This window comes from Chionomys nivalis, chromosome 17 (assembly GCF_950005125.1).
Source record: "Chionomys nivalis chromosome 17, mChiNiv1.1, whole genome shotgun sequence".
NCBI classification, from domain to species: domain Eukaryota; kingdom Metazoa; phylum Chordata; class Mammalia; order Rodentia; family Cricetidae; genus Chionomys; species Chionomys nivalis.
This window is the reverse complement of record NC_080102.1, coordinates 30,817,069-30,842,733: the sequence shown is the minus strand read 5'-3', so window position 1 is coordinate 30,842,733 and position 25,665 is coordinate 30,817,069. Positions and strand designations below refer to the sequence as shown.

Sequence of the window (25,665 nt, the reverse complement as noted above, 5' to 3'; positions counted from 1 at the left end):
CAGGGAGAGAAGAGAATCAAATCATTGAAGAGTGGACCATTTTCCCTAAATGCAATAAAACAGTAAAGATGAGAGGCAGAATATTCCTCTTCCCTCCCTCTCTCCCCCACCTCCCTGTCTCTCTCTCCCCTTCCTCACCGCACCTTTGAGATTCACATTTTACACCAAGATACCTGACAGTGTTCTTAGGGACTAGTCTGAAACGGATTAGGCCGCACTGTTCCTGTGTAACAGCTGTGCCTCCCTCTCTCCCGAGGAACAATTTCTTTCTAGATGGTTATAGTAAATGATCCAATCTTGGACATCCCTATTTGGAGCTATGTAAAGAATGCCATCCTCAGAGCCGGGTGCAGGGTGTATAGGTATTTTGTGTGAACAGAAACCGTCCTTCTGGAGACATGCTGCATCTGCCCTCTGCCATTTAGAAGGGTTCTGTTGGGGAGGGGCCACTCAGCTCCCCCGAGGTCCCATGCCCACAGATATGGCATTAAGGCCATTTCAAAAGAGACCTGAGGGTAGTGCTTTTCCAAATTGCAGATTCATTTTAAATTTTGTAAGACGTTAGAATTTTAGTAATAGGATTTGGAAGTAAATCTGTATTTCATCTTCAAAAGATGATAGCATTAATCTTATGTGGTCATGAAATCACATGTTAAAAAATGACTTGTGAAGATTCAAATATGGTACCTGGTGCAAAATCGATAAATGAACATTGGCTACATTTATGTATATGTACCACATGCATGCCTGGGAACCCAGGGAGGTCAGAAGGGGCTGTCAGATCCCCTTGAAACTGAAGCTACAGACAGTTGTGAGCCACCATGTGGGTGCTGGGAACCGAACCCAGGTCTTCTGGAAGAGCAAGTGCTCCTAACTACTGACTTATCTCTCTAGCTTCATAATTTGTCAGATTGTGATACAAACTCTATTTGTATTTTTCAAAAGGATTTTAGTGTTACTTATTCATATGTGTCTGTGTGGAGGTGTGTGCACATACGTGCCCAAAGAGACTAGCATTACAGGTGGTTGGGAACCACCTCGTGTGGGTGCTGGGGACTAAACCTGGGGTTTATAAAGAGCAGTTTCCCGCGGGGCGTTTATGAGTGTTTTGCTTAGTCTGCATCTACTTTAGGGACTACACTAAATTGTTCTTGGCGGCATTTCTTCCACTTCTGTTTTCTAGAAAAAAATCACACAGTATAATTTCTTTGCTTAGTTACAAAAAACTGTTTGAGCCCAGCAGTGGTGATGTACTCTGGAGGCAGAGGCAGGTGGATCTCTGTGAGTTTGAGGCTAGCCTGATCTACAGAGTTCCAGGATAGGTTCTAAAGCTACAGAGAGAATTGTCTTGAAAAACAAAACCAAAGCAAACAACAACAACAACAACAAAAGCCCCAAACAAAACAAAACAAAAACAAACCCAACAACAGTAACAAAAACAAACCAAAAAACTGCTTGGTAGAATTTGTCAGGAAAGAATTCCAACCTGGAAAGGATTTTTAAAAAGTAGTAGATTTGATTGACTTAACAGGTTGATACTTTGAGATCTTTTTACCTTTTTTTGAGTTGATTTTGATTTTGGTTGTTTGTGCCTTGCATCATCTGGGTTGTGACACTGGTGAGTCTGGAACTCTGATGTCTCCACGCCACCCTAAGCCTGTTTGACTGTCTCTGTCTGTCTGTCTGTCTGTCTGTCTGTCTCTGTCTCTGTCTCTGTCTCTGTCTCTGTCTCTCTCTCTCTCTCTCTCTCTCTCTCTCCCCCCTCTCTCTCATCCCCCTCTCCCTTTTAAGGTTTTATCATAAAATTATACTGACCTTTTTGAAGAATCAGTTTGTTTAAATCAGTCAGTGTTCTCTGTCTTTCTGCCTTTCTCATCTTTGTTTCCTCCTCCTACTTCCTGTGAGTTTCTTTCTTATTTCCAGTGATGAGAGCTGGTTGCCCTGAACCTTCTGATATAATCACTCAACGCTGCAGGTCTCCCTCTGAGTCTTTCCTCGGCTACATCCCAGTGCCTTGGTTTTTATTACAAACAAACCTGGTTTCCCGTTAGTGCTGTTTGAAGGGCGTTGGTCCATTTCCTCACATTTGTAATGCCCCATTGGTCCTTCTGCTGCCGACCTCTGGATTAATCCTGCTTCGGTTGAGAACATATCTTGTGTGCTTTTACTGGGCATGTGTTCTGCGGGTGTGAGGTGTGCTTTTCATTACCTATCAGTCAAGCATGGGTGGGTGGTCATGGCTCTCACGGCTTGTTGACTTTGTGTCTACTTATTCTGTTCATTTCCAAGAAGATTCTATTGGTGTCTTCTGTCCATTTTTTTTTCTTTTCAGTTCCCTGGGTTCCGCATGGAGCTAAGTGGCTGGACATTAAGACTGATTGTGTATTCTTGGTAGATTCAGGCTTCCTTCATTAAGCAATGTTCTTCTTTATCGCCACTAACTGTCCCTCCTCCAGGTGGACGCTGCCACGCTTCTGCCTTTTACTGTCATAGATCTTAGTAAGTTCCCTTTCGCCGGGCACTTGACATTTTTGTTGCTCTTTTCTCCTTCTTCCCATGCCAAGTTTCCTGGTAATGTTCTTGCCCTTTCTTCTGAAGGTCTTTCTGTAAGGCCTCTTTTAGCTTCCCGGCCCTCCCCACCCCTCATTCCTGAAGGACATTTTGTTTTTTTCCCCTTTGGATGTAGACTTCTAGGTTACAGTCCTTCCACCCCTCAGTCACTTGTAAAATGTCCTGCTTCCTCTGCCCTTCACGGCGTCTGATGACCGCTTCAGACTTTTCATACCCGTTCCCTTTGCCTTTTGCTTGTTTACCCCAGTAGCCTTTTGCCTTTTCTCTCTGTAGCTTAGATAAAGGATTCTTACATTTGTGCTGTGTTGGGTGTGTTGAGCTTCCAGAATCCATTTAACATTGCAGTCAAGTCTAAGGGGTTTTCTGCCATCATTTCTACGGAAGCTGTGTGTGGGTTTTTACTTCTTTCTCCGTTTCTCAGAACATAGTTCTGATTAGGTTGTGCCCCAACTCCCTGCTTAGGATTATACTTTTCAATATTTTTCCTCTGTTGTTTCTGATGGATGATGTTTTTGTCTTATTTTTAGGTGTCTCATTTCCTTTGTTGTCCCTAAACGTTCTTCATATGATTTCTACTCTTCTAGATTACTCTTTGGGGATTTTTTTTTTTTTTTTACTTGTAGATGGAGTAGAGGCACTGGTAAACGTGAGCAGAGCATGTGAGGTGACTGGCGTGTGGGGTGGCGTAGCTTCTCAATGAAGGAACGTCCGCAGTTCCAGGTGGTTTATTCCGCAGTTCCAGGTGGTTTATTCTGTGTCTTTTCTCTCATTGTCCTCTTTGTTACTGCAGTGAGTTACTACCAGGTGGGGTTTCCAGCTCACTTTTCTGCTCCGATGCTTTTCCTGACTCATCCTCCTGCCTCTCCCCCGCCCCTCTTTCTTGGAATGCTCTTCTGCATTCTTGGACACATCCTTCTGTAAGATAGGCATCTGGAGGTGCCCTGCTGTTTTGTCCTTCACGGGGAGCTCATATTTTCTGGTGGCATTTTTTCCCCAAGATCTTCTGAGTATTTGCATCTGATGCTGTGAGATGCTGGGGTCTCATCTGGGTCCTCAGAAAAACATTGACATTTCTGTTTTGGTGGGTAGTCCACAGTGTATTTGGCCAAGGGCCAAAGGGCCAAGCTGTCCAGTTTCAAAACATCTGTGGCATTCCCTGGCTCTTTCTGTGTTCTATGCCATGCCAGAATTGAGGACTCTAACCATGGTTACTTAACCTAATTCCATGAGTTGTGCCCTGGTGAAGCCTGTTCACACATAACTGTCAGATTGAACTTTTAATCTCTGTCCTATCCCAAACCTCCCTCCTGTGTCCCCACTAAATGTAGGTGACTTTCCTATGTGTGTGTCTTGTGTGACTGATTGGTCAGAAGAACAGAGAGCAAGCCGGGTGTGATAGATCTGTAGGACCTAGACTCCTGGACCAGAGAGTGGTTGGTGTTCACCTCTGCAGTTGGCGCTTTGACAGCGCTGTCTGTGTATGGTGCCACCCCCAGGCTGGACTGGAAAATAGCAAAAGGAATGGAACACTCCCCGCTGGTCAGGCTAGGGACGAAGCTTCTGTGCTTCTTCCTGTTGTGCATACACCTGTGAGATCCCAGCACACTCCGGGGACAGATCATCTCAGCCTTCTGAGCTCTAAGCTGCCTTTTGGGTCAGGGCAGGGCCGTGAAGGAAAGTGCAACTCACTCCCAGGTCAGAACTTTGTCTTCTCAGGTTTAGAACTTTTTGGGTCTTTGACTCTATCCACCCTACCTGTGACTTTGGGATGGATTTGGTTACAGACGGTGGGAGAGACAAGGTACCCTGTGCCTATTTCATCCTTTCCAGCCCTGGAACTCATCCTTTTCCTTCTGCCCTGCATAAAACGGTCCACACCACTCATCTGCTTCAGACTCTCAAAATAGCTTCCTGTCATGCTTAGAACAAAATCAGTATTTTCTTATGACCTTCCCTCCGTCATTAATCTTATGCCGATCTCTTCTCTGCTTGTTCTGTTCTGTGATCACACTGTCTCAAGATTTTTGCATTAATTGCACATTCTCTTTGGGAGGCTCTCCTCCCAGACCTTCATTGCTTTCTTATTATCAGAGTCCCAAATCAAACATCCTTTCTTTAGTGAGAACCTCCACTGCCATCAAACCTGAAGGTTTTTTTTTGAAACCCCTATTGATGTTTTCAGTAGATGCATTTAATTTCTGAAAACTATTTGTATTATAGGAGTCTCATGGCCTGCTGCATTTCATAGCCTACTTTTTACACTAGCTGTTGCCATAGTAACCAGATTAATGCAGGTGTAACTGGAGAGCACCTTGCCTCAGCAGTGTTCAGCATCTCTTGCTTTCTGGAATATTCTAAATGCCTTGCCAAGGCTGCAGGATTGGGTGACTTCAGGTACTCCCTGCACAGTGGTTTTAACTCAGTGAAGTGTGAGACCAGATCCTTCAGGGGAAAACTTGTCCAGTGAGACCACGATCCAGTGGGAAAATGAACTGTCTGCTGTGACGGAGGTGCTCAGTTTTGAAGTCTCTGCAAGGGTCCCAGAAGGACGCAGGAAATGGAGCCCCGGCTACCTCAGGGTGGCCAGCTCAGTAAGTTGCCCACAAAACCTTTTATGGCCCAGCCTCTTCTCTCCACTCTGTCTGCACTCTGCCCTTCTCCTGTCCTCTCTTCCTTGAGCCCCAGCTCCCTATGTGCTCTTTTCTCAGGCTCTCCTTCTGGGGGAGCCCCTAGGCTCAGACAGCATTCTAAAGGACTTTCACATACTTCTAAATGTTTTAACGGAAATAGATGGATGAAGGGGACGTCAGTCCAATTTTAACATTTTGCTATATTTATTTATATTTAAATTTAAAGACAGAAAGCTATACTGTGAAATCTCCATCTATGTTCTTTTGTAAGGAAAACTAATACAGACTAATGTTTATTAACAGAATAGAGTTTTGAAAACAACCTTTAGGCGTTGCCACCCATGTCTAGTGCATGTGCTTTCTCCTGCAGCTTGCTTTCCTGGCATCATTAGCATAGGATGTAACCGTGTGTTGTAGTTACTTTTCTATTGCTGTAATAAGACCAAGGCAACTTTTAGAAGGGTTTATTTGCAGCTTACAGTTCCAGGGGGTTAGTGTCTGTGATCAGCATGGCCCTGGAGCAGTAACTGAGAGCTCACATCTTGATCCACAAGCAGGAGCTAACTAGGAATGGTATGGGCTTTTGAAACCTCAAAGCCTCTGTGACACACCTCCTCAAACAAAGCTTCACTCCAAATTCTTCCCAAAGTCTTACCAACTGGGGTTCAAACATTCAAATATTGAGCCTATAGGGGCCTTTCTCATTCAAACCACCACCCCAGGACGAGGCAGCCTGTACCTGTGAGCTCATTTTCTACTCTGCACAGGTTCTGATCCCCGCCCCCCCCGTCCCCCCCCCCCCCGCCATTCTGTTCCATCCTCTCTCCTGTTGAGTCTCCCCTTGTTAAAAGGAGCCTTTGGCTTTTATCAACCACATTGCAGTGGATGCTTTTGAGCGTGTCTTTGTGGGAGCCCTCTGAGTTAATCACATTGACATGGAATTGTTATGTCTAAGTGTGTTTAGATATTGCTCAGCGAGGTAACCCCCACCTTCCTTTTTTTTTCTTCCCTGTCTCTCTTTCTTCTTCCATCCTTCTGCCTTTTTTTTTTTTATTAAGGAAATTGTACCATTTTATTTACACCCTACTTTTTGCTGATGTACATCTCGGCCAACTCTTGGTCCTGGACCACTTTCCAAGTGTTTCCATTAAGTTGAGTGGGAAATGGTGTCTTAGGGTTTGATTTCTTGCTTTGGCTGCCAGCTTGATAGAGTGTCTGTTTACTGCCCGTTGGATTTCCTCCAGTTTCGACTGTTGCTTCCCACCCTTTCCTTGATTTCTTACTGAGTCATTTATTTATTGATTTATGGAAATTCTCCATGAAATAAGAATTCTGGTTCATTGTCAGTTTAATATATTGACAATACCTTTCCACAAGGAGATTGTCTTAGGTTTTTAATCATTTCCATTCATACCAAAGTTCTTAACTTTAACACAGCCAAATACGCTTTCTTTTATATTTTATATGTTCTAACTCATTTGTGAAATATCTCACTTCTCACAAAGCTGTTCACTTGTTTTAAAACATTTTAATTTTTAAATAAATTTGAGGTTGTGGTGCATGACTTTCTGCACAGTTGCAAACATCTATTCCCTATAGACAGTGACAGGCATTGATGACAGAACAAAGAAATGTTCTGCTCAGGTCTAGCTCAGGGAATGGGATTTCTTACAGGAGGAACACCAGAGACCCAAGAACAGCAGTATCACCGAAAATCCTACCCCATGAGAGGGGCAGCTCATGGAAGCTGTGTCCATAGAGCTTCCAGCACAGCTCAGACTGGAGAGTCTTGCCTCTCAGGATTTGTTTACTGACTGACAACCTTGGGGAGAGAGAGGCCTTGGGCATCTGGTAGCTTTCTGGGGTTTCTTTATTATCAGGATTGTTTTGGCTATCCTGGACTTTTTGTTTTTCCATATGAAGTTAATTATTGTTCTTTCAAGGTCTGAGAAGAATTTTGTTGGGATTTTGATGGAGATTGCATTGAATCTGTAGATTGCTTTTGGGAGAATTGCCATTTTTTTCTATGTTGATCCTCCCAATCCAAGAGCATGGGAGATCTTTCATTTTCTGGTATCTTCTTCAGTTTCTTTCTTCAAAGACTTAAAGTTCTTGCAAATAGGTCTTTCACTTCTTTGGTTAGTGTTACTCCAAGATATTTTATGTTATTTGTGGCTATTGTGAAAGGTGATGTTTCTCTAATTTCCTTCTCAGCTTCTTTATCATGTGTATATAGGAGGACTACTGATTTTTTTGAGTTGATCTTGTATTGTATCCTGCTACATCACTGAAGGTATTTTATCAGCTGTAGGAGGTCTCTAGTAGAGTTTTTGGGTTCATATATATATATAATCTGCAAATAACAAAAGTTTGACTTCTTCTTTTCCAATTTGAATCCCCTTGCTCTCCTTTTGTTGTCTTACTGCTATGACCAGAACTTCAAGAACTATGTTGAAGAGATATGGAGAGAGTGGATATCCTTGTCTTGTTCCTGATTTTAGTGGAATCGCTTGAGTTTCTTTCCATTTAATTTGATGCTGGCTGTTGGCTTGCTGTATATTGCTTTTATTATATTTAGATATGTTCCTTGTATCCCTGATCTCTCCAAGACCTTTATCATGAAGGGGTGTTGGATTTTGTCAAATGCTTTTTCAGCATCTAATGAAATGATCATATGGTTTTTTTTCTTTCAGTTTATTTATATGATGGATTACATTGATAGATTTTCATATGTTGAACCAGCCTGGAATCTCTGGGATGAAGCTGTGTTGATCATGGAGAATGATTTTTTTTGATGTGTTCCTGGATCTGGTTTGCCAGTATTTTATTGAATATTTTTGCATCCATGTTCATGAGTGAGATTGGTCTGTAATTATCTTTCTTGGTTGAGTCTTTGTGTGGTTTTGGTATCAGGGTAACTGTAGCCTCATAAAAAGAGTTTGACACTGTTCCTTCTGTTTCTGTTATGTGGAATACTTTGAGGAGTATAGGTATTAGCTCTTCTTTGACGTTCTGGTAGAATTCTGCACTAAAACCATACGGCCCTGGGGTTTTTTGGTTAGGAGGTTTTTGATGACAGCTTCTATTTACTTGCAGTTAATAGGTATATTTAAATTGTTCACCTGGTCTTGATTTGATTTTGGCATATGGTATCTATCTAGAAAATTGTCCATTTCTTTTACCTTTTCCAATTTTGTGGAGTACAGTTTTTTTTTTTTTTTTTACTCGTAATGATTCTCTGAATTTCCTCAGTGTTTGTTGTTATACCCCCCTTTTTGTTTCTGATTTTGTTAATTTGGATGTTCTCTCTCTGCCTTTTGATTAGTTTGGATAAGGATTTGTCTATCTTGTTGATTTTTCTCAAAGAAGCAGCTTTTTGTTTCATTGATTCTTTGTATTGTTTTCTTTGTTTCTATTTTGTTGAATAGCCCTCAATTTGATTAGTTCCTGTCTTCTACTCCTCCTGGGTGAGTTTGCTTATTTTTGTTCTAGATCCTTCAGGTGTGCTGTTCAGCTTTCTCCATTTTCTTTATGTGGGCACTAGTGCTATGAACTTTCCTCTCAGCACTGCTTTCATAGTGTCATATAGGTTTAGATACGTTGTGCCTTCATTTTCATTGAATTCAAGGAAATCTTTAATTTCTTTCTTTATTTCTTCTTTGATTTAGGGTAGTTCAGTAGTTCCTGTTCAATTTTATGAGTTTGTAGGCTTTCTGAGAATAATATTGTTGTTAAATTCTAACTTTAATCCATGGTGATCTGATAAGACACGGGGGGTTACTCCATTTTTATATCTGTGGAAGTTTGCTTTGTTACTGAGTATGTGGTCAATTTTAGAAAAGGTTTCATGAGGTGCTGAGGAAAAGGTATATTCTTTTGTGTTTGATTGGAATGTTCTCTAGATGTCTGTTAAGTCCATTTGATTCATGACATCAGTTATTTCTCTGTTAAGTTTCTGTCTGGTTGACCTGTTCATTGGTGAGAGTGAAGTGTTGAAGTCTCCTACTATTAGTGTGTGGAGTTTAATGTGTGATTTAAGTTTTAATTGTAACATGAACGGGCCTGGCTTGTTTGTGTTTTCTGTCCTGCCCGGTACCCCACAACTGTTTAGCCCCAAAGAAAATCACACATAGGTCTCCATAAATTATAAAGTTGATTGGCCCATTAGCTCTAGCTTCTCACTGGCTCTCACATCTTGATTAACCCATTTTTCTGATCTGTGTTAGCCATGTGGCTCAGTACCTTTTTTTCAGTGGGGCAGATCACATCCTGCTGCTTTGGTGATCTGGGCAGGAGTGGGAGGAATCAACTTCCTCCTTCCTAGAATTCTCCTGCTCTCATTACATCATTTCTACTTCCTGTCTGGTTTTCCTGCCTGGCCAATCAGTGTTTATTTATAACAAGATTGACAGATTACAGACAATTCTCCCACACCACTTCAACATCTTTAAAAAAAAAAAAAAAAAAGGAAAATATCCATAGTCCATTTTTTGGGAATGTGGGCGTAGTATTTCAGGCTTCTTCCTGCTGGTTGGGGGCGCTGATAATCTTATGGGGACCTAAAGAAAATTTAGAATTGTGATCAAGTCCTGACTGAAGTATCCAGTGAGTCTTTATCATTTCAGGCAGCAGTCTTGAACCTGTTCTGGATGAGGAACTCAGACATCTGGGCCATCTGTTTCTGCTGGAGACTTCTCAGGTGGTCTTCCTTGATCAAAGATGATTTTTCTTAACTCTGAATAAATCCACAGCCTCTCATTTTCTGTGGAAACAAAAGCAAAATTTCTTCTCCAAAGTAACATACCTTTTGATTTCAATTTTGAAGCCAAGGTATTTTCAAATACCTATCTGCAGCATTTATAAGCAAATATCTTTTAGCAGCTGTTGCTCCTTCCTCAGCATTCAAACAATTCAAAGAGAGCATAATAGCATACAGTATCAAGATTCTCTGTGTATTTTCCATCTTTACATGGCTTTATTTTGACCTCTATTTCTTTTATTTTTACTTTTAACTTTTGCCTTTTTGAGACAGGTTCTCTGTATATCTTTGTCCTGGAACTCCCTCTGTAAACCAGGCTATCTTTGAACTCACAGAGATCCGTCTGTCTTTGCCTCCCAGGCTACTCTTTCTTTCTTTCTTTCTTTCTTTCTTTCTTTCTTTCTTTCTTTCTTTCTTTCTTTCTTTCTAACTCTGAGACCTTTAACCTTTAGCCTGTATATATTTTTAACACAATGTAAATGATTTAGAGGTTTTCTTCCTCTTTGAATCTCTCTTTACTGTATATCTCTCTTTTTCTGATCACATGGGTCTTTAATTTGCTAAGGAATATGGAGAAGTTTTTTGCCACAACTCTATGGCATTTCAAGGTCCTTGCCAGCAAGCATAATCAACACTCAAAAGCTCCTATGGAGTTTAAGGGTCCTTGGTAGGAAGCAAGCTGCAACATTGATTGTGTCCATAGCTTCATAGTCTGGACCGCCTGCTTGAAAGAGTTAGAGTTTTCCCTGGCAGGATGGCCCAGAAAGCCGGTATTTTAAAACAGCATAGCTTTTTTTCCTGTTATGACTGAAAACTGAAATGCTTTCCTAAGCTTTCTCAGGCTTTTTGTGGATGCAGTAATCCACATGGGTGCCATTCTTCTGCTCCTTTAGCACAATGAGCTCGTACTTCAGTGACTATTGGCTGAAGGAGCGGAAGGTCCTCCCGCAGCATTTAGTAAAGTGTTTTTTTTTTTTTTTTTTTAATATGTGGATGCTCTTGTATTGGGGCATAGATGTTCAGGATTGAGACTACATCTTGATAGATTGATCCTCTTATGAGTATAATATGTCCTTTTCTATCTCTTCTGATTGATTTTAGTTTGAAATCTCTTTTGTTAGATATTAGGATATTATACCCGCTTGTTTCTTAGGTCCATTTGATTGGAAAACCTTTTTCCAACCCTTTACTCTGAGGTAGTATCTGTCTTTGAGGTTGAGGTGTGTTTCTTATATACAACAGAAGGCTGGATCCTGTTTTCATATCCATTCTCTTAGCCTGTGTCTTTTTATAGGTGAATTGAGTTCATTGATATTAAGAGATATTAATGACCAGTGGTTGTTAATTCCACTTATTTTTTGGTAGTAGGGTTTGTGTGTTTCCCTTCTTTGGGTTATGCTGGTGAAAGGTTTTCAGTTGCCTGTGTTATTGTGGGTGCAATTAGCTTCCTTGAGTTGGGGTTTTCCTTCTAGTACTTTCTGTAGGGCTGGGTTTGTGGATATATATTGGTTAAATCTTTTTTTTTTTTTTTTTTTTTTTGTCATGGAATATCTTGTTTTTTCCATCGACGGTGATTGAAAGCTTCGCTGGATATATTAGTCTGGGCTTGCATCCGTGGTCTCTTAGTGTCTGCAGCACATCTGCTCAGGACCTTCTGGCTTTATGGTTTCCATTGAGAAGTGGGGTGTAATTCTGATAGGTCTGCCTTCATATGTTACTTGACAGTTCCTTTGCAGCTCTCAATATTCTTTCTTTATTCTGTATGTTTTGTGTTTTGATTATTATATGGTGAGGGGACTTTTCTGTTGTTGTTTTTTGCTTTTTGATGCAGTCTATTTGGCGTTCTGTAAGCTTCTTTTATCTTCATAGGGATATCCTTCCATAGGTTGGAAAAGTTTTCTTCTATGCTTTTGTTGAATATATTTTCTTTGCCTTTGAGCTGAACGTCTTCTTCTATCCCTCTTATTCTTAGGTTTGGTCTTTTCATGGTATCCCAGAATTTGTTGGATTTAATGTTTTCTTTGACCAATGAGTCTATTTCCTCTATAATATCTTTAGCACCTATCTCTTGTATTCTGTTGGTTATACTTGTTTCTATAGTTCCTGTTTGTTACCCAGACTCTTCCATATCCAGAATTCCCTCAGTTTGTGTTTTCTTTTTTACCTCTATTTGAGTATCCTAAGATTTGTAGGTTGGATCACTTCCTACATATCTGCGTAAATGTTTGAATTCTGAGGAAATGGCCACACCACACATAGCTATTTAAGGTCATGTTCTAAGCTAGGGATATGGTTTTCTGTGCATATAACCAGCTGTCCCAGAAGTTTCTTGGATTTTTTCTCCTAGAGAGTATCACCTCCTGGTCAGACCTTCGGTCCCCAGCGCTGGGACATGTTCTGGGCTGTCTTCTATTGTTTTTGCTTTGGACGATTTCTTCATGTCTAGCTGGCTAGATCTTTCCAACATCCTCATCATCATTATTCTGCATGTTCTTGACGCTTTTTAAAAAACATAATTCAGAATAGCACATAGAATTTACTAAAACTGTGTTGTCCCTCTTTTAATTAAGGTTCATTGAATTTATATAGATTTGGAGATTTGTGACTTCTTTTCCTCAAGCATAAAATACCTCTTTATTTATTTGACTGCTTTACTAACTTTTCTGTAAAAAATTAAAATAGGTTACATGGATGTCTTACACACATTTTTTACATTTATTCATAAATGATTTCTGTGCTGCATTGCATTTATAAATCTGTATTCTTAAATATCTCTCCTTATTACTTGTAGTGGGACCTGCGGGCTGTGTTCCTGCTGCCCCAGCTCCTGGTCGCCTGGCTAGCTTATGCCCTGAAATAACAACTCACAAACTGTATTCTTTTAAACACTGCTTGGCCCATTATATCTGGCCTCTTCTCGGCTAACTCTTGCACCTGGACTAGCCCATTTCTAATAATGTGTGTAGCACCCCAAGGTGCGCTTACCGGGAAGATTCTAGCCTACGTCCATCCTGGGTCGGAGCTTCATGGCATCTGCCCTGGAGAGGAGTAGTGGCATGGTGTCTGGCTCTGAGAGGAGCTGCCCTGCATCTGAACTCACTTCCTCTTCCTCCCAGCATTCTGTTCTGTTTACTCCACCCACCTATGTTCTAACCTATGAGGGCCAAGCAGTTTATTTTTTAACCAATGACCTTCCTCCATCAATTACTATCTTCAGTTAATACACACAAATATTACCAATAAGGTGAGCCTTTAACCTGCAATTTTTTTTGCATCTGTTGCTTTTAACTTTATGGAAAAGATTGTTTTAATTTTTTAAACCCCTTTTCCTGTACTCTCTTCCCAGTTCAATTCTCAAGAAAGCTGAGACCCTGTCTTTCTTTCTCATCTCCCTTTCTCAACTGTGTGTAGCTTACAGGCAGGGGAGACTCACATGTCTGTTAGAAGAATCAACTGATAAATCGGGGAACATGTGGCCTCTGGCAGCTTCCTCTTCCCCATTGGCCATAGACCTAAGTCTACCACTTTCGGTGCAAGTTTATCTGCCCTCACAAGTGTGCTCTGACTCCGCTTCTTCAGGGATCATTTCTTAGGCAACCCCTCATCTTCAGAAAGGTGAATCCAGAAGAGCAAACAAAACTCAAGACTTGAGAAAGAATGAAAAAAGTAAATTGTGTGTTCCAACAACTCATAAAGAAAACCAGCCACAGGGACATGGAAAGACACATGAGTAAATGGGATTGCGGTGGGCACAAAATGCTACCACAGACTGGGACGGGAGTTAATTTATGAGTAACAGATAGAAAACAAAGATCCACTGATATATCATCGTATCGACAGAAGCAATAGAAACAGTAGCTTAGATGCCCCACATAGACAGTGGCTCAGAACAGGGAGCACAGCAACGCATAGTGTATCTGTGCCACATTCCTAGGCAGCTTCTCCGGTACTGGGCTCTACAAGTGAAAACAGCCTTCTAGGCTTTAAATAAATGGCCTTACCCCCTCCCATTAATGTTTTATGATGAAAGATTTTGCTGTGATTAAAGATTTAATGAAGTTATGAGAAAGGCAGGTCTGATCTTCATTCCTGGCGTCTCTTTTGCCTAGGAGCTCAGGGAAGAGGCTGCTTCTAGGCAGCTGTCAGAACTGAGCATGCTCCAAATTCCAACGCCCCTGGGGAAGATATCCTTGCTCCCAAGCCCCAGCATCAGCCAACAGGAGGATATCTTTTGAAAGCCTCTGATGCTACTTTCATGCTGTGTGTACCAGAGATAGTGACACTGTGCCTCTGCATCGCTCCCTGGAGAAACCTAATGTGCTTGGCAAGATTGCTTTGTGATACCCCCTGGCCTCTGGACAGTGTCTGCTTCTGTGTGTGTGAACCCTAGACACATTCCCTCTGTCCCCAGGGAGCAGAGGACAGGCGTGATCAATGGCACCTACCAACCGTGAAGGTAAACCATCTTGAGCTCAGTCTGGAGTCTCAGCCATCACCCCAGTGGTCCTCTCCCTACCCTCCTCTCCCCTACCCTCTTTCTAGGTCCTCTCCCCTGTACTGTTCTCCCAAAGTGCCAGGGCACTGAGGCAAACTCCTACAGCCCTCTCTTTTCCTTTGGCTTGGCTTTCCAGATAGCCAGCATAGCCCTGCCTCCTGCTTGGGGACACACCAGAGAAGTCAGATGTCTCTTAGAAGGTTTCAATTCCACACAGAGCCAGAGATGACCCTGAGAGCAGCTCTTTGTCCCTGTCTCTCTCTCCCTTCCAAGACAAACGATTCATCTTTTTCCTCAAGGCCATCACAGCTGCCCTGTGACTCTGCTCTTGTCGTGGTCATGGCCATCTCTTTTAGATCAGCCAGCAAGCATCGATTTCCTGTCATGTGCTTACCGTTGCACCTGGTTTTTGGGAAGCTGTGCTAGTTCTAGGCAAGCATTCAACTGTAATGGAAACAGAACTGTAGTGATCAACACCAGTGGAGCATGGGTTATTGGTACTTCTTAAGTATTGTAGCTGTGTAGCTAATAAGTCCACAGGGAGGAGGCAGTGGGGGTGGCGCATTGCTGCTATAGGAGGTGCCTGATTTTCCAGCTCCTTCCGGCCCTGGCTCTGCCATTCATGGCCTACGGTTTGGTTCTCATCTCTGAATGGTAACTGAGATTCAAAGTCTCCCTCTCATTCCAAAGAGGAAGGAAGGGAAGCCAGGGAGGCCACAGGCAAGAAGCCTCCTCCTCTTCCTTCTTCTCCTCCTCCTCTAGGCTTTGTCACTTGGGGTCTGAGAAGCCTTGGGGGTTGGGATGCTGCCATTGGTAGTGTCCCTTGCTACAAAGAGCCTTTGGAAGTTGAGAACTCTACTTCCTACCCTTCAGGAAGCAAAGGGAGGGGAGGCTTCAAGTGCCCCAGCTCTAAAGAGGAATAATTTGGAGTCCCAGAGAATGAAGCTTACAGAGAAGTCAGCACAAACACATGGGGCCCAGTTCTTCACATTCCAACACCCAGCTTTTGCTCAGTCTCAAGACTTCCTCATTTGGAGATAGCCTCTATTTAGTACACTGTATGCCATATGTTTAGATGGTCTATTTAGTGACACTGTATGCCATATGTATAGATGGTCTTATGGGCCAGTTGCTCACCACTGGCTAAGGCTTGGAGAATTGAGCTACTTTCCAAGGTCATTTGATTCATAAAGGATTTGACAAAGTTCTAAGCACATGCCCAGAGGCCTTGGCATTATTGTAAACCACATCTCTACACATCTTCAGATAATGGGAAGTTCCAGGATCCGAAGGATATAGGAAGAAAGGGCTCGGTTGGTTCTCTTTGCTATTGGAGGGTTCTGAACTTCCCTCTGTCTCTCCACACAGCACCCGACAGTGCCACCTGCTCCTGGACGTCTTCAATTCCACAGAGCACGAGCTGACAGTCTGTGCCAGGAACAACTCTGAGCTCGTTTTGCATGCCAGTGAATGCCAGCGGTAAGTGTCCTGCAGAGGCAGAGTAAGGCCAGGACCCAGTTGGGCAGAGCTTGGTAATGCTTGGGCAATGTAGAGCCCCCCTCCTTACTCTCTTCTAGACCTCCCCCTACATCAAGAGGCTATGCCTTCTAGTTCCATGGGTAGATGGAATGGTATTTTTATTTTTCAGTAGAAAGATGTATGAGGCCCCAGGTTCAGCAACAATAAATCAGCAGGCCCGTGTCTTAGAACTAAATATCCCCCCATGTTTGCTCTAGATTTGTTTACATATTCCTGGCTCTGTCTTATTTTAAAGAGCAAATTCCCCTCACCCCCCACCCCCACCCCGTCCCCCGTCCCCAGTGGCTGACATTGTCTTATTAGCAGGGAAATGCAAATGCGAACGTCACAGGGAGAAGCTGCTGGACATTTATCAGGACAGGGGGTTGGAAAAGACACAGAGGGAGCGCTGGGGAGGAGACAAAGTGCCTGGAACCCCAGCCACTGGGGACAAAGTCACAACACTCCCTTTTAATGCCAAACATACACTTGCCCTTGGCCCTGCTGTTCCAACATTAGTTATTAAAAAAAAATATTCAGGGTGTGGGGCAGAGGCGATGGCTCAGCCTTCTCTCTTAGTTAGGGTTTCTATTGCTGTGAAGAGACACTATGACCATGTAAATTCTTATAAAGGAAAACATTTAATTGGACCTGGCTTGCAGTTTCAGAGGTTTGGTCCATTGTCTTTGAGGCAGCATGCAGGCAGACATGGTGCTGGAGAAAGAACTGAGAGTTCTATGTCTTGACCCCATAGGCAACAGAAGCAACTGTGTGCCACACTGGATGTAGCTTAAGCATAGGAGTACTCAAAGCCTGCCCCTCACCGTGACACACTTCCTCCAACAGGGCCATACCCACTCCAATAAAGCCACACCTCCTAACAGTGCTGCTCCCTATGGGAGCCATTTTCTTTCAAACCACCACAGCATGTGTGAGGACTGGGGCTCAGATGCCCAGAACTTATGTAAAACCTGGGTGCGTTTAACAGCCCGCCTGTAATTCCAGTATGCAGGAAGTAGAGCCTGACCCCTCTACATTCCTGCTGAGCTACCTAGTCCGTCAGCTGATAATATGGACTTTAGGTTCAGCAGGAGGCTTGGTTTCAATATGTAAGATGCCGACTGATTGAAGAAAGCACCAGACATTAACCTTGAGCCGCCGCCCCCACGTGTGTGCACCCACACGCATGCGGACATGCATGCACACTTGCCACATGCATACATATGCAAAGCGATAGCTGGCCAACTAAGTTAAGGGGCCGGAAAGATGGCTCGGTGGGTAAAGTTGGCCGTGTTTTCTACAAGGGGAGGTGCACCCTGCAACAGAGCCACAGAACGCTCAAGAGTTTGATGGGGCACGAAAGCAGCCTCATTCGTGGGGCCTGTTGTGTGATGGCGCCGTTCCTATGAAGCTCTAGAGCGAATAAAAGCAGTCTCCAGTTAGGAGAGTCTCAACGTGGGTTTCCCCTGGCGAGGTCAGGACCAGGCTTGATCCGATAGGGAGGAAGGTAATTTTCTGTGTGCTAATCTGATAGGGTAACTCAGTGGGGGTTGGGTTACACGAACATCTACATCCTTTAAAACGCAGCGTAGAGTTACCTGAGATCAGAGTGTGTCAACTGTGCCTTAGAAGAATGCATGGAAACCAGTGATGAGCCCTGGTTAAAAGTCAACATGCAAAGGAGCCTGGGCTTGGGGCGTGACTCCAGCAGCAGTCTGCCTTGCACGGCAAATCACTGGAGTTAATGGATGCTCTGAGGCCAGCAGGGTGGATAGTGATGAACCAAACTGAAGTTCTGCTCACTTCAAGCTTTGTGTTTGAAAAAAAAATCTCAAAAGGAAATGTTGGAATAAGTAAGCTATGGAAAAAACAATTAAGCAACACCCCATCCTTCTCTTCCTCCTCAGGGTGACTCTTTGAAGGTGGTAGTGCCATTCATGTCTGCATTTCTCCTCTCTTGCTGTGTATATGTGTATCCCCACAACCAAGAATCATTTTGAGAATTTATTTTTAAATCCTATAAGTATTTGCCTGTCATGTATGTCCCTTTGAAACTTAAATAAGCATTGTACTTTGCAGCTAAATATAAGCCCAGTCCTTTCATTTTGACTGCTATTAATATTTCATTGTGTAAATATGCCACCATCTTCATTTCTATGCTAATTCCTCCCTGTGCAGTGGCTCCTGGCAATTCATATTTAATGTGATTGTTAATGGCATGTATGAATGTACGTTAGGCCCTGAAGCCCCCTCGCAGGGCAGCTTGGGTTACAGTTTGGAGGCTAGAGAGCCAAGGCTTGGGGCCATTGCTGACCTTCCTGTGAGAGGAGCCTGAAATGCTCCTAGGATCACCTTGTCCTCCCTTGGATGGGACTTGCCACCTGGGTGTGCTGGGGCCTCTGCACTCTTCCTGCCTATGCCAGAAGCTGAGCAAATGCCCTTTCTACAGCTCCCAGGGAGGAAGGAGGCTGAACATTTCTGAAAGCGTGGGTGCTGCCTACTACCTCCCCCCTCAATTGTGTGGCGAAACGTCTGCCATCTGTTCTGTCGCTTGGTCTGTTTTCATGTAGCCCATGATCTGAGAGAAGATAAATCTGGTCTTTTTGTGACACCAGTATAAAACAATTTTAAGAAATTATAAATCGCTAAGCGTGTCCTGTGGCGAAGATGTGAATCATTCTTGGCAACGCGGGCTATGTGATATTGATGACTCGAGCCATAGATAATTGCAGTTTGGTTTTTATGCTTTGGGCTTCTTCTTCGTGCAGCTTTTTGCCTAAGTTCTCATCTCTGAGTGTTAACTCGTACCTTGTTTTATTCATTCACAAGAAACAAGTATTGACACTTTGAGAAGAGACTGTGTGGTGAGCCCTACACCATTCCATGAAGGGCAGAACAATAAGTTATGGCCCACACTGAGCTGGGGAGAACAAATGGAGAATGGTGGCGTGTCTAGCCGGCCAGGGTCCCTTCGTGTGCTCCAAGGAGGAGCTGTGTCTTTAAATCATTTTTCTCTTCTCCCATTTTACCATAAGAGACTAACAGAAGCTCAGCTGTACCTTGCTTAGATGTTGCATTCCTTACTCTCTTGTTACTGGAAACAAATACCTGGTGAGAAACTATTTGAGGGAGGAAGGCCTTTTTTGGCTCACAGTTTGAAGGTGTACAGTTCATCATGATGTGGAAAGCGGGGGTGACAGGAGCTTGAGACAGCTGATTGTATACGCTTCATGGTCAGGAAGCAGACAAGAAATGAGGCTAGCTCCCAAACCTCAAGGCCCTCCCACAATGACCCACTTGCTTCAGTGAGGCATTAGCACCTGGCAGTTCCATAACCTACAACAGAGAGGGACTGAACGTTCACACACATGAACCTATGGGAGACATTTCATGTTCAAATCCCAGTAAGTGTTTTCCTCAGCCAGGTACCCTATCTTGCTACTCACAAGCTGTACCTCCATGGCAGGGCCATGTTCTTCACCACCTCACACCCAGTGGGTCTTACGTGTCTACCCTGTGTCCACTCGCCTGAGGCTTCTTCGGAACAGTGTTGCATGATGCCTCTGTCATTGCTGCTCTGTTGTCTGAGAAGACTGGGACTTTCACTCTTGCTCTCCCCTTGTCTCCCCTGTCCCTACAGTAGCTGCCCTTGGGAGTTCTTTGGGGGCCATGTTAGTCTTTTTTTTGGGTGGCATACCTAGAAAACCCCACTAGTGTAGGCCAGCCCTCCGTCCCGAAGCTGCCTCCACCATTGTATGTATTTGTTAAGTAGCTGCTTGTTCTTAATGCCCATTTTCCATCTTAGTACCCGGTGGGGTACTCTCATGGCACCACAGCAGATTTAGCTTGAGTTTCTTGGTTCTGGATGCTGGAAGCTGGGCATCGAAGCACCAGCTTATCCAATATCTGATGAGGGCCATATTCTTGTCTGTAGACAGCTTCTCCCTGTGCTTCACGCAGTGATGGAGATGAGAGAGAGGGTCTTTCTTGACCCCTTTAAAATCAGTCCACCAGTCTTACTTAGGAGATCTCTCTCTCTCCTCTCAAGACCTCCTCACCTCCCAAAGTCTCCACTTGCTAATTTCGTCACTTTGGGGGCAAGGTGAAGAGATCAATCTATGAATTTGGGAGGGTGTGCACATTTAGTTCATAGCAGAATATGTCAGATGAGCAGATGTTAGTGAGGACCAGAGGGCAGGGGTTGAGGGGGACGGCCCAGGCTGGAGAGCCAACATGATGTGGAAGTGCGTGTGCCACACATTCCGATGCAGAGAAAAATGTGAAATACTTGTTCATAAACTGAGGGTGTGAGCGTTGGAAACTCAGAAATGTCTCTCTCGACTCTGCTGCTTAGAGAGGTCTTCTTAACCTGACCATGAAAGGAGGTCATTGTGTCAAGTGGTTGGACAGAGTATTGTTCTACTTTCCTAGTCTCCTCTTTGGACATCGGTGACTCATCTCTGAGCCTGTGAGTCTCAGTGACTGCCTGATGCCTTCATTCTGCCATGAAGGGCTGCCATGTAATTTGACTTTTGCCCAAGGTGATTTATGCTGCTGGGTCGCAGTTCTTGTTCCCAGACTCCATGCTGTGGTCACTGCATTGCTATTGCAGTCTCCAGGACTGTGTTAATTTCTGTGTTTATTCCTCCCATGGCATCATCCTAGCTTCCACTCCACATTTACTTTTCAATTTTATGTTCAAACTCCCCAAAATTTTTGACTTGGCCAAATACCCCATCTTGTTGCTCACAGTCTCTACCCCCACATGCTGAGGTTCTCTAGTCTGTGTCGCAGTTTATCAGCTGGGCTCAGATCTTGTCTGGGGTGTCAGGATATTGGCTGCATCTATCCTAATCTACTGACTTGTGGCATGAGATGCACACAGTAGCTCAGGCTGCCACCCATAGCACTGGGCACCCCTCCCCACTCAGCTTCAAGAGATACCCAAAGACAAGAGAAGGGACTCCCACTAAGGAATTAATATCATCTTTCTTAAAAAAATATAACATTGCCATCAGCAAATATGCTATAAAATTGAGATATGATAATTATTGTGGATTTTTTTGTTTAATTATCAGACCATTAAAATTAAATTTCACAAGAACCTTCTTTAATACATAAATATCTTTATAATGTATGATAATAGATATTACCTCATTACATGCTTCAAGATACAGGTCTTTGCCTCACCCTCCCTCTGTCCTCAGTCTTGCTAGTGTTCCCACATAGATTATAGGCTCTGCAGAGTCCCACAGGTTGTTACAGCTTGGGTACCTGGTTCTTCTCCATGCAGATACTGACACTGTAACCTCTGGGCAGTTCTGCCTCCTGGGGTTACACTGGGGTGTCAGAATGCTGTTTACCTCAGCCTAGAACTGCCCAGATCTCCTATATCAGCCCCACCCTTTATTTCTTATTCCTTCACTCTTGGTCCTTAAAATGCTCCAAAAAAAAAAATAACCAAAAAAAAAACAAAACAAAACAAAAAAAACCCATGAGCATCAAAGCAATACTTTATCGTGTGGTGCCCATTCTCCTGCAAGCTCTCGTTTAGTATTATCCTGAATATTTGACCATTTTCTCGACCCCTTGGCTCTGCATTCCCTTCTGCAATATTTCTGAGTTACAGGAGAGGTGTTTTTATTTTCTACATTCTTAGTTTTTCAATTTGAAAGGAGGATGGGAGATTTTTCCAGAGATGAAGTTTCTAGAAATAAGAGGGGGCAGTGTATACCAGCTTCATTGTGCTGTTGCATAGCGAGAGGCTGTTTTCCATCGTGAGTCTTTCAAAGGGCCCAGCTTGGGCCCCTGCCCAGCATCCCCTCTGTCACCCCAGGCTGTTGTCCTGACAGCTAGCCACTGATGGTTTTGCTGATGGAAACCTATATCCCTCTAGAGACAGTGGGGACCCCTAAGCTCAGGTGGAAATGTTAGAGTTCAGCCTCTACAAACCATGGAATTAGGAGGCCAATGCCTTGGGAGACACAGCTATTTGCTGACTTGGGTGACAGGGGCAATTGTTTTCTTTTTCTCTAAGCAGAGAACAATACAATGGCATGATTGGATTTCTACACTGCAGACCTTTGCAACCCAGATGTCCTGGCTCAAATACTTTCCTTCTGGACTCTTTCCTCTGTGCTTCTTGTGTGGCTTCTTTCATGGGACTGTGCCTGAAGTCTCCATTCCACATGTGGATATGGGAAGGAGGGTTATATGTAGATGTTCATGTCTTCTCAGCTGCTCACCACTGTGCCGAGCATGTGTTGCCTGGGTCTGGACTGTGTCATGCATTTTCAGCCTGGTTCTATCATATGTGACTTCATCACTTGGGGTAGTAAGCCACCCTGCTTTGTTGAGGCCCCAAGGATAGTTTCATAAAATATCCATGGCATCCTATGTCTCCTCCTCTCCCTCTCTGCCCCGATTGTTTTAGATAATGAAGCTAATCCGTGTCACCCACCCAGCAACTCACCCACCCTATGTTATCCATGGCAGGGGCTCAGTGAGTGGGAACTGATGCGGTTAATTTTCAGAACCCCCTTCACTAGGCTGCCACAGCAGCCTACAGCCCAAGCCCATCATGGTTGATAAAGGCCTATTGGGAGATCCATTTCTCTTCTATGGAGACCATAGGATCAAGCTTTTGCTTAAGTCAGTAGATGTTATTAGGGCCTCATCTACCAGGCCTCTTCCTGCTCCCTTTTATTGGGACCAAAAGTTCTTTCCTCTCATGCTGGGAATGAGAAACCACAGTTTCTTTACCAAAAGAAATGTAAAGTCCAGCGCTGAGAGCGAGTCAACAGGCCATGATGAATTGTCCAGGCACGCAGGAATGGTACAGAGTGACGCTCCAAACAAGGGTTGGAGTCTTAGGCCTGTGAAGAGACACCATGACCACAGCTATTTTTATAAAGAAAACATTTCATGGGGATGGCTCGCTTATAGTGCCAGAGGTCTGGTCCATTATCATCATGGCGGGGAGCATGGTGGTGAGGAGGTAGCATGACAGCCTGCAAGATGTGGTTCTGGGGTAGAGGTGTACATCTTGACTCAGAGGCAACAGGAAGTTAACTGACTGTCACGCTGAGTGAAGGTTGAGAAAAGAGACCTCAAAGGCTGACCCCACAGTGACACACTTCCTCCAACAAGGCCTCAACTCCTAATAGTGCCACTCCCTCTGGGGGCCATTTTCTTTCAAACCACCACAGTTGGTGAAGACAGGAAAGCATGGGAAGGATCTTGCCTGAGGACGAGGCCCATTTGAGCGATGCTCCTGTAGGAATCACACACAGACATAGCATCCCCCGGTAGTCAAGGGAGGACCCATATTCCAGCCCCTCCTTCTAGGGACACTGTCCATTCTCTAGCTGGCCCTACAGGGGCTGGGACCAGGTGTGGCTGGCAACTGTGGATCTAGCTCAGTTCTGCTGAACTCTGATCCTTCTCAATGGTCTTTCCTTTTTTCTGGCTCCCAGACCATTATCCCTTGTTCCTGTCTGATGTGTAAAGCCAAACCAAACTTGGCAGGAGCTCTTCAAGGGGAGCATGTGGCATTTTACCTGCAGATAACGTAGCAAAAAGGGAATGTAGCCCTGGTGTGGTGTTATCTTTGTTATTTACATTCTGGGCTCATCCTGGGAATGTCCAAGCCCACCGTTCCTGGAGCCACAGTACTCCAGTAGGTCTGGAAGCCAGGTTCTCTCCCTAGGGATTGGAATCTGACTGCTTGCTCAGCCCTGACCTGACTGGGATCTCTCAAGTGAAACACACCCTCATCTCTGGACTATCAGATGCCTCTGCCTATTGGTTAGGAAATGTCCTTGCCTTTTCTTGGGGAAGAAAGTGCTCCCCCAATTAACCAGGGATGTGGGTGGTTCTTAGCCATGACCTTGGCTATCCTGCCTTTTTGCTGTTCAGCTCCTCAACATCCAGTCAGCCATAATAATGTACCTGTCTCAGGGCCAAGCATCTTCCTGCAAGGGCCAAAATAAAAGGAGGTTGCTGATCACCACACAGCATTGGCATACGAGCCACCATCATGTATTCTAACCCTCAAAAGCTTTATCATGGAGGTGGAGCTGTAGCTCCATTGGTAGAATGCTCCCACAGCAAGCACAGTGCTCTGGGTTGGATCCCTGATATACCGTGAACCACGAGTGGTAGTAGACACTTGGAATCCCAACACTCAGAAGGTAGAGGTGGGTAGATTAGAAGTTCATGGCTATTGTTAGCTCCATATTGAATCTGAGGCCAGTCTGAGATATAGGAGGCCCTGTCTCACAAGGAAAGTCAAAGCCACAACAACAAAACCATCTTCCCCGTGGAGGCTTCAGATGTGTGCACAAGGTATGTACACAATGGTTCATCCTGTCTTTGACCACTGTGTGCTGCTCACCTGCTTCTGCGAGGAACTCAGTGCTTTTTGTCATTTCTGTTCCACTCACTTCCCTACATCCTGTTTGATCTGTGAACATTTTTGTATTTAATCATAGCCTGAGTGGGTACAGTGTCATGCTTTCAAACGAATATTTCCTCATTATCATTGAATACATTGTCACTTGAGATTTTCAGTTGTCTCAATGTGGTGTTTTATGACATTTCTTTAAATCAAAATTCAAGAAACGGACATCTCTCAAATCCATTTTTAACCTGCATGTTTCCTATTTGTCTCTTTTGAGTTTTCCATAGAGGAGGCCAATCCCATGGCTGGGAGCTTTGCCAGCTGTGGCCCTTATTCCTTGGGCATTCCTTTTTTCTTTGTTCCTCCCTAAGGGAATAGCAGCTCCCAGCTCCATCAGTCATATTTTCATAGGTCCTATATGACTGCTGGGAGGTGTCAGCATCCTGGCCACGTCTGCTTCTGTTTCCGCCTCACACAGCTTTCTTCCGTACAATATTAGTAGCTTCAGTTGCACTGGGCTGAGGCATAGCCCAGTCTATGGTGTGTGCTCACACAGGTTGTGTCCTGAGTAGGTTACACGGCCAGTAGTACCCCCACTATCATCTTGCTCTGCTGCCGTGTCTGGGTGTGTGGGGCTTGGAGGAAAGGGCACTTTTGTTCACACGGATGTGTTTTTTTGGTTTGCAGCAGGCAGCCTATGCATCCTTCAGAGCAGGGACACCCTCTGAGAGTGTGATCTGTATGCTCATAGGCGTCATGGGCTCCTGTCAAGTTTGGGCAAAGCCATTAGAATGCAGTGTGCTGTGCAGCACAGTTCCTGGTGTGGAGTTGTGGGCTTATCCCAATTTCGAGCTACATGGATGGCAGTGGCATGTAGACCTGGGCATCTTTTTTTTCTCATCATTCCCAATGCCATTCAGACCAGGAACGGATCTCAAATCCTACAGTCTACTGGAGAGGGAAGAAAGGGAGGACGGATGCTGATGGAATCTTCCAGTTGGAATGGGCTGAAGCTGTACTTGTTAGTACTAGTTGTGAGCTTGCCTGTGTCCACCAGCAGAAGCCAGCCTCTGCCTGGTTCTCTGGGGAACTGGTCTCTTGGGAAACATCCTGGGGTTTGTCAGCAGACTGTTTATGGCCCCAAAAAATCGCTGTGTGTGTCCTTGGCTGGTGGCTTACACAACATTTTTCACATAATGAAAGAAATACTTCACAGTTGCAAACTGGCTGGGAAGTTGGCTAACAAGGCAATGTCATAGAGCAAAGTGCTTGCCTATTGGAACTGTTGGTG

The 25,665-nt window shown here is 44.1% G+C and overlaps 1 protein-coding gene across 2 annotated transcripts in view; it reads left to right on the top strand.

The window, feature by feature from the left end:
* Nucleotides 1–25,665, top strand: part of Trappc9 (trafficking protein particle complex subunit 9) — a 432,805-nt gene that overhangs the window by 270,547 nt on the left and 136,593 nt on the right. For both annotated transcript variants that reach the window (XM_057792283.1, XM_057792282.1), the window contains one exon: nt 15,824–15,934. In XM_057792283.1, the coding sequence (XP_057648266.1) occupies nt 15,824–15,934 (111 nt within the window). The remainder of the gene's footprint in view (nt 1–15,823; nt 15,935–25,665) is intronic.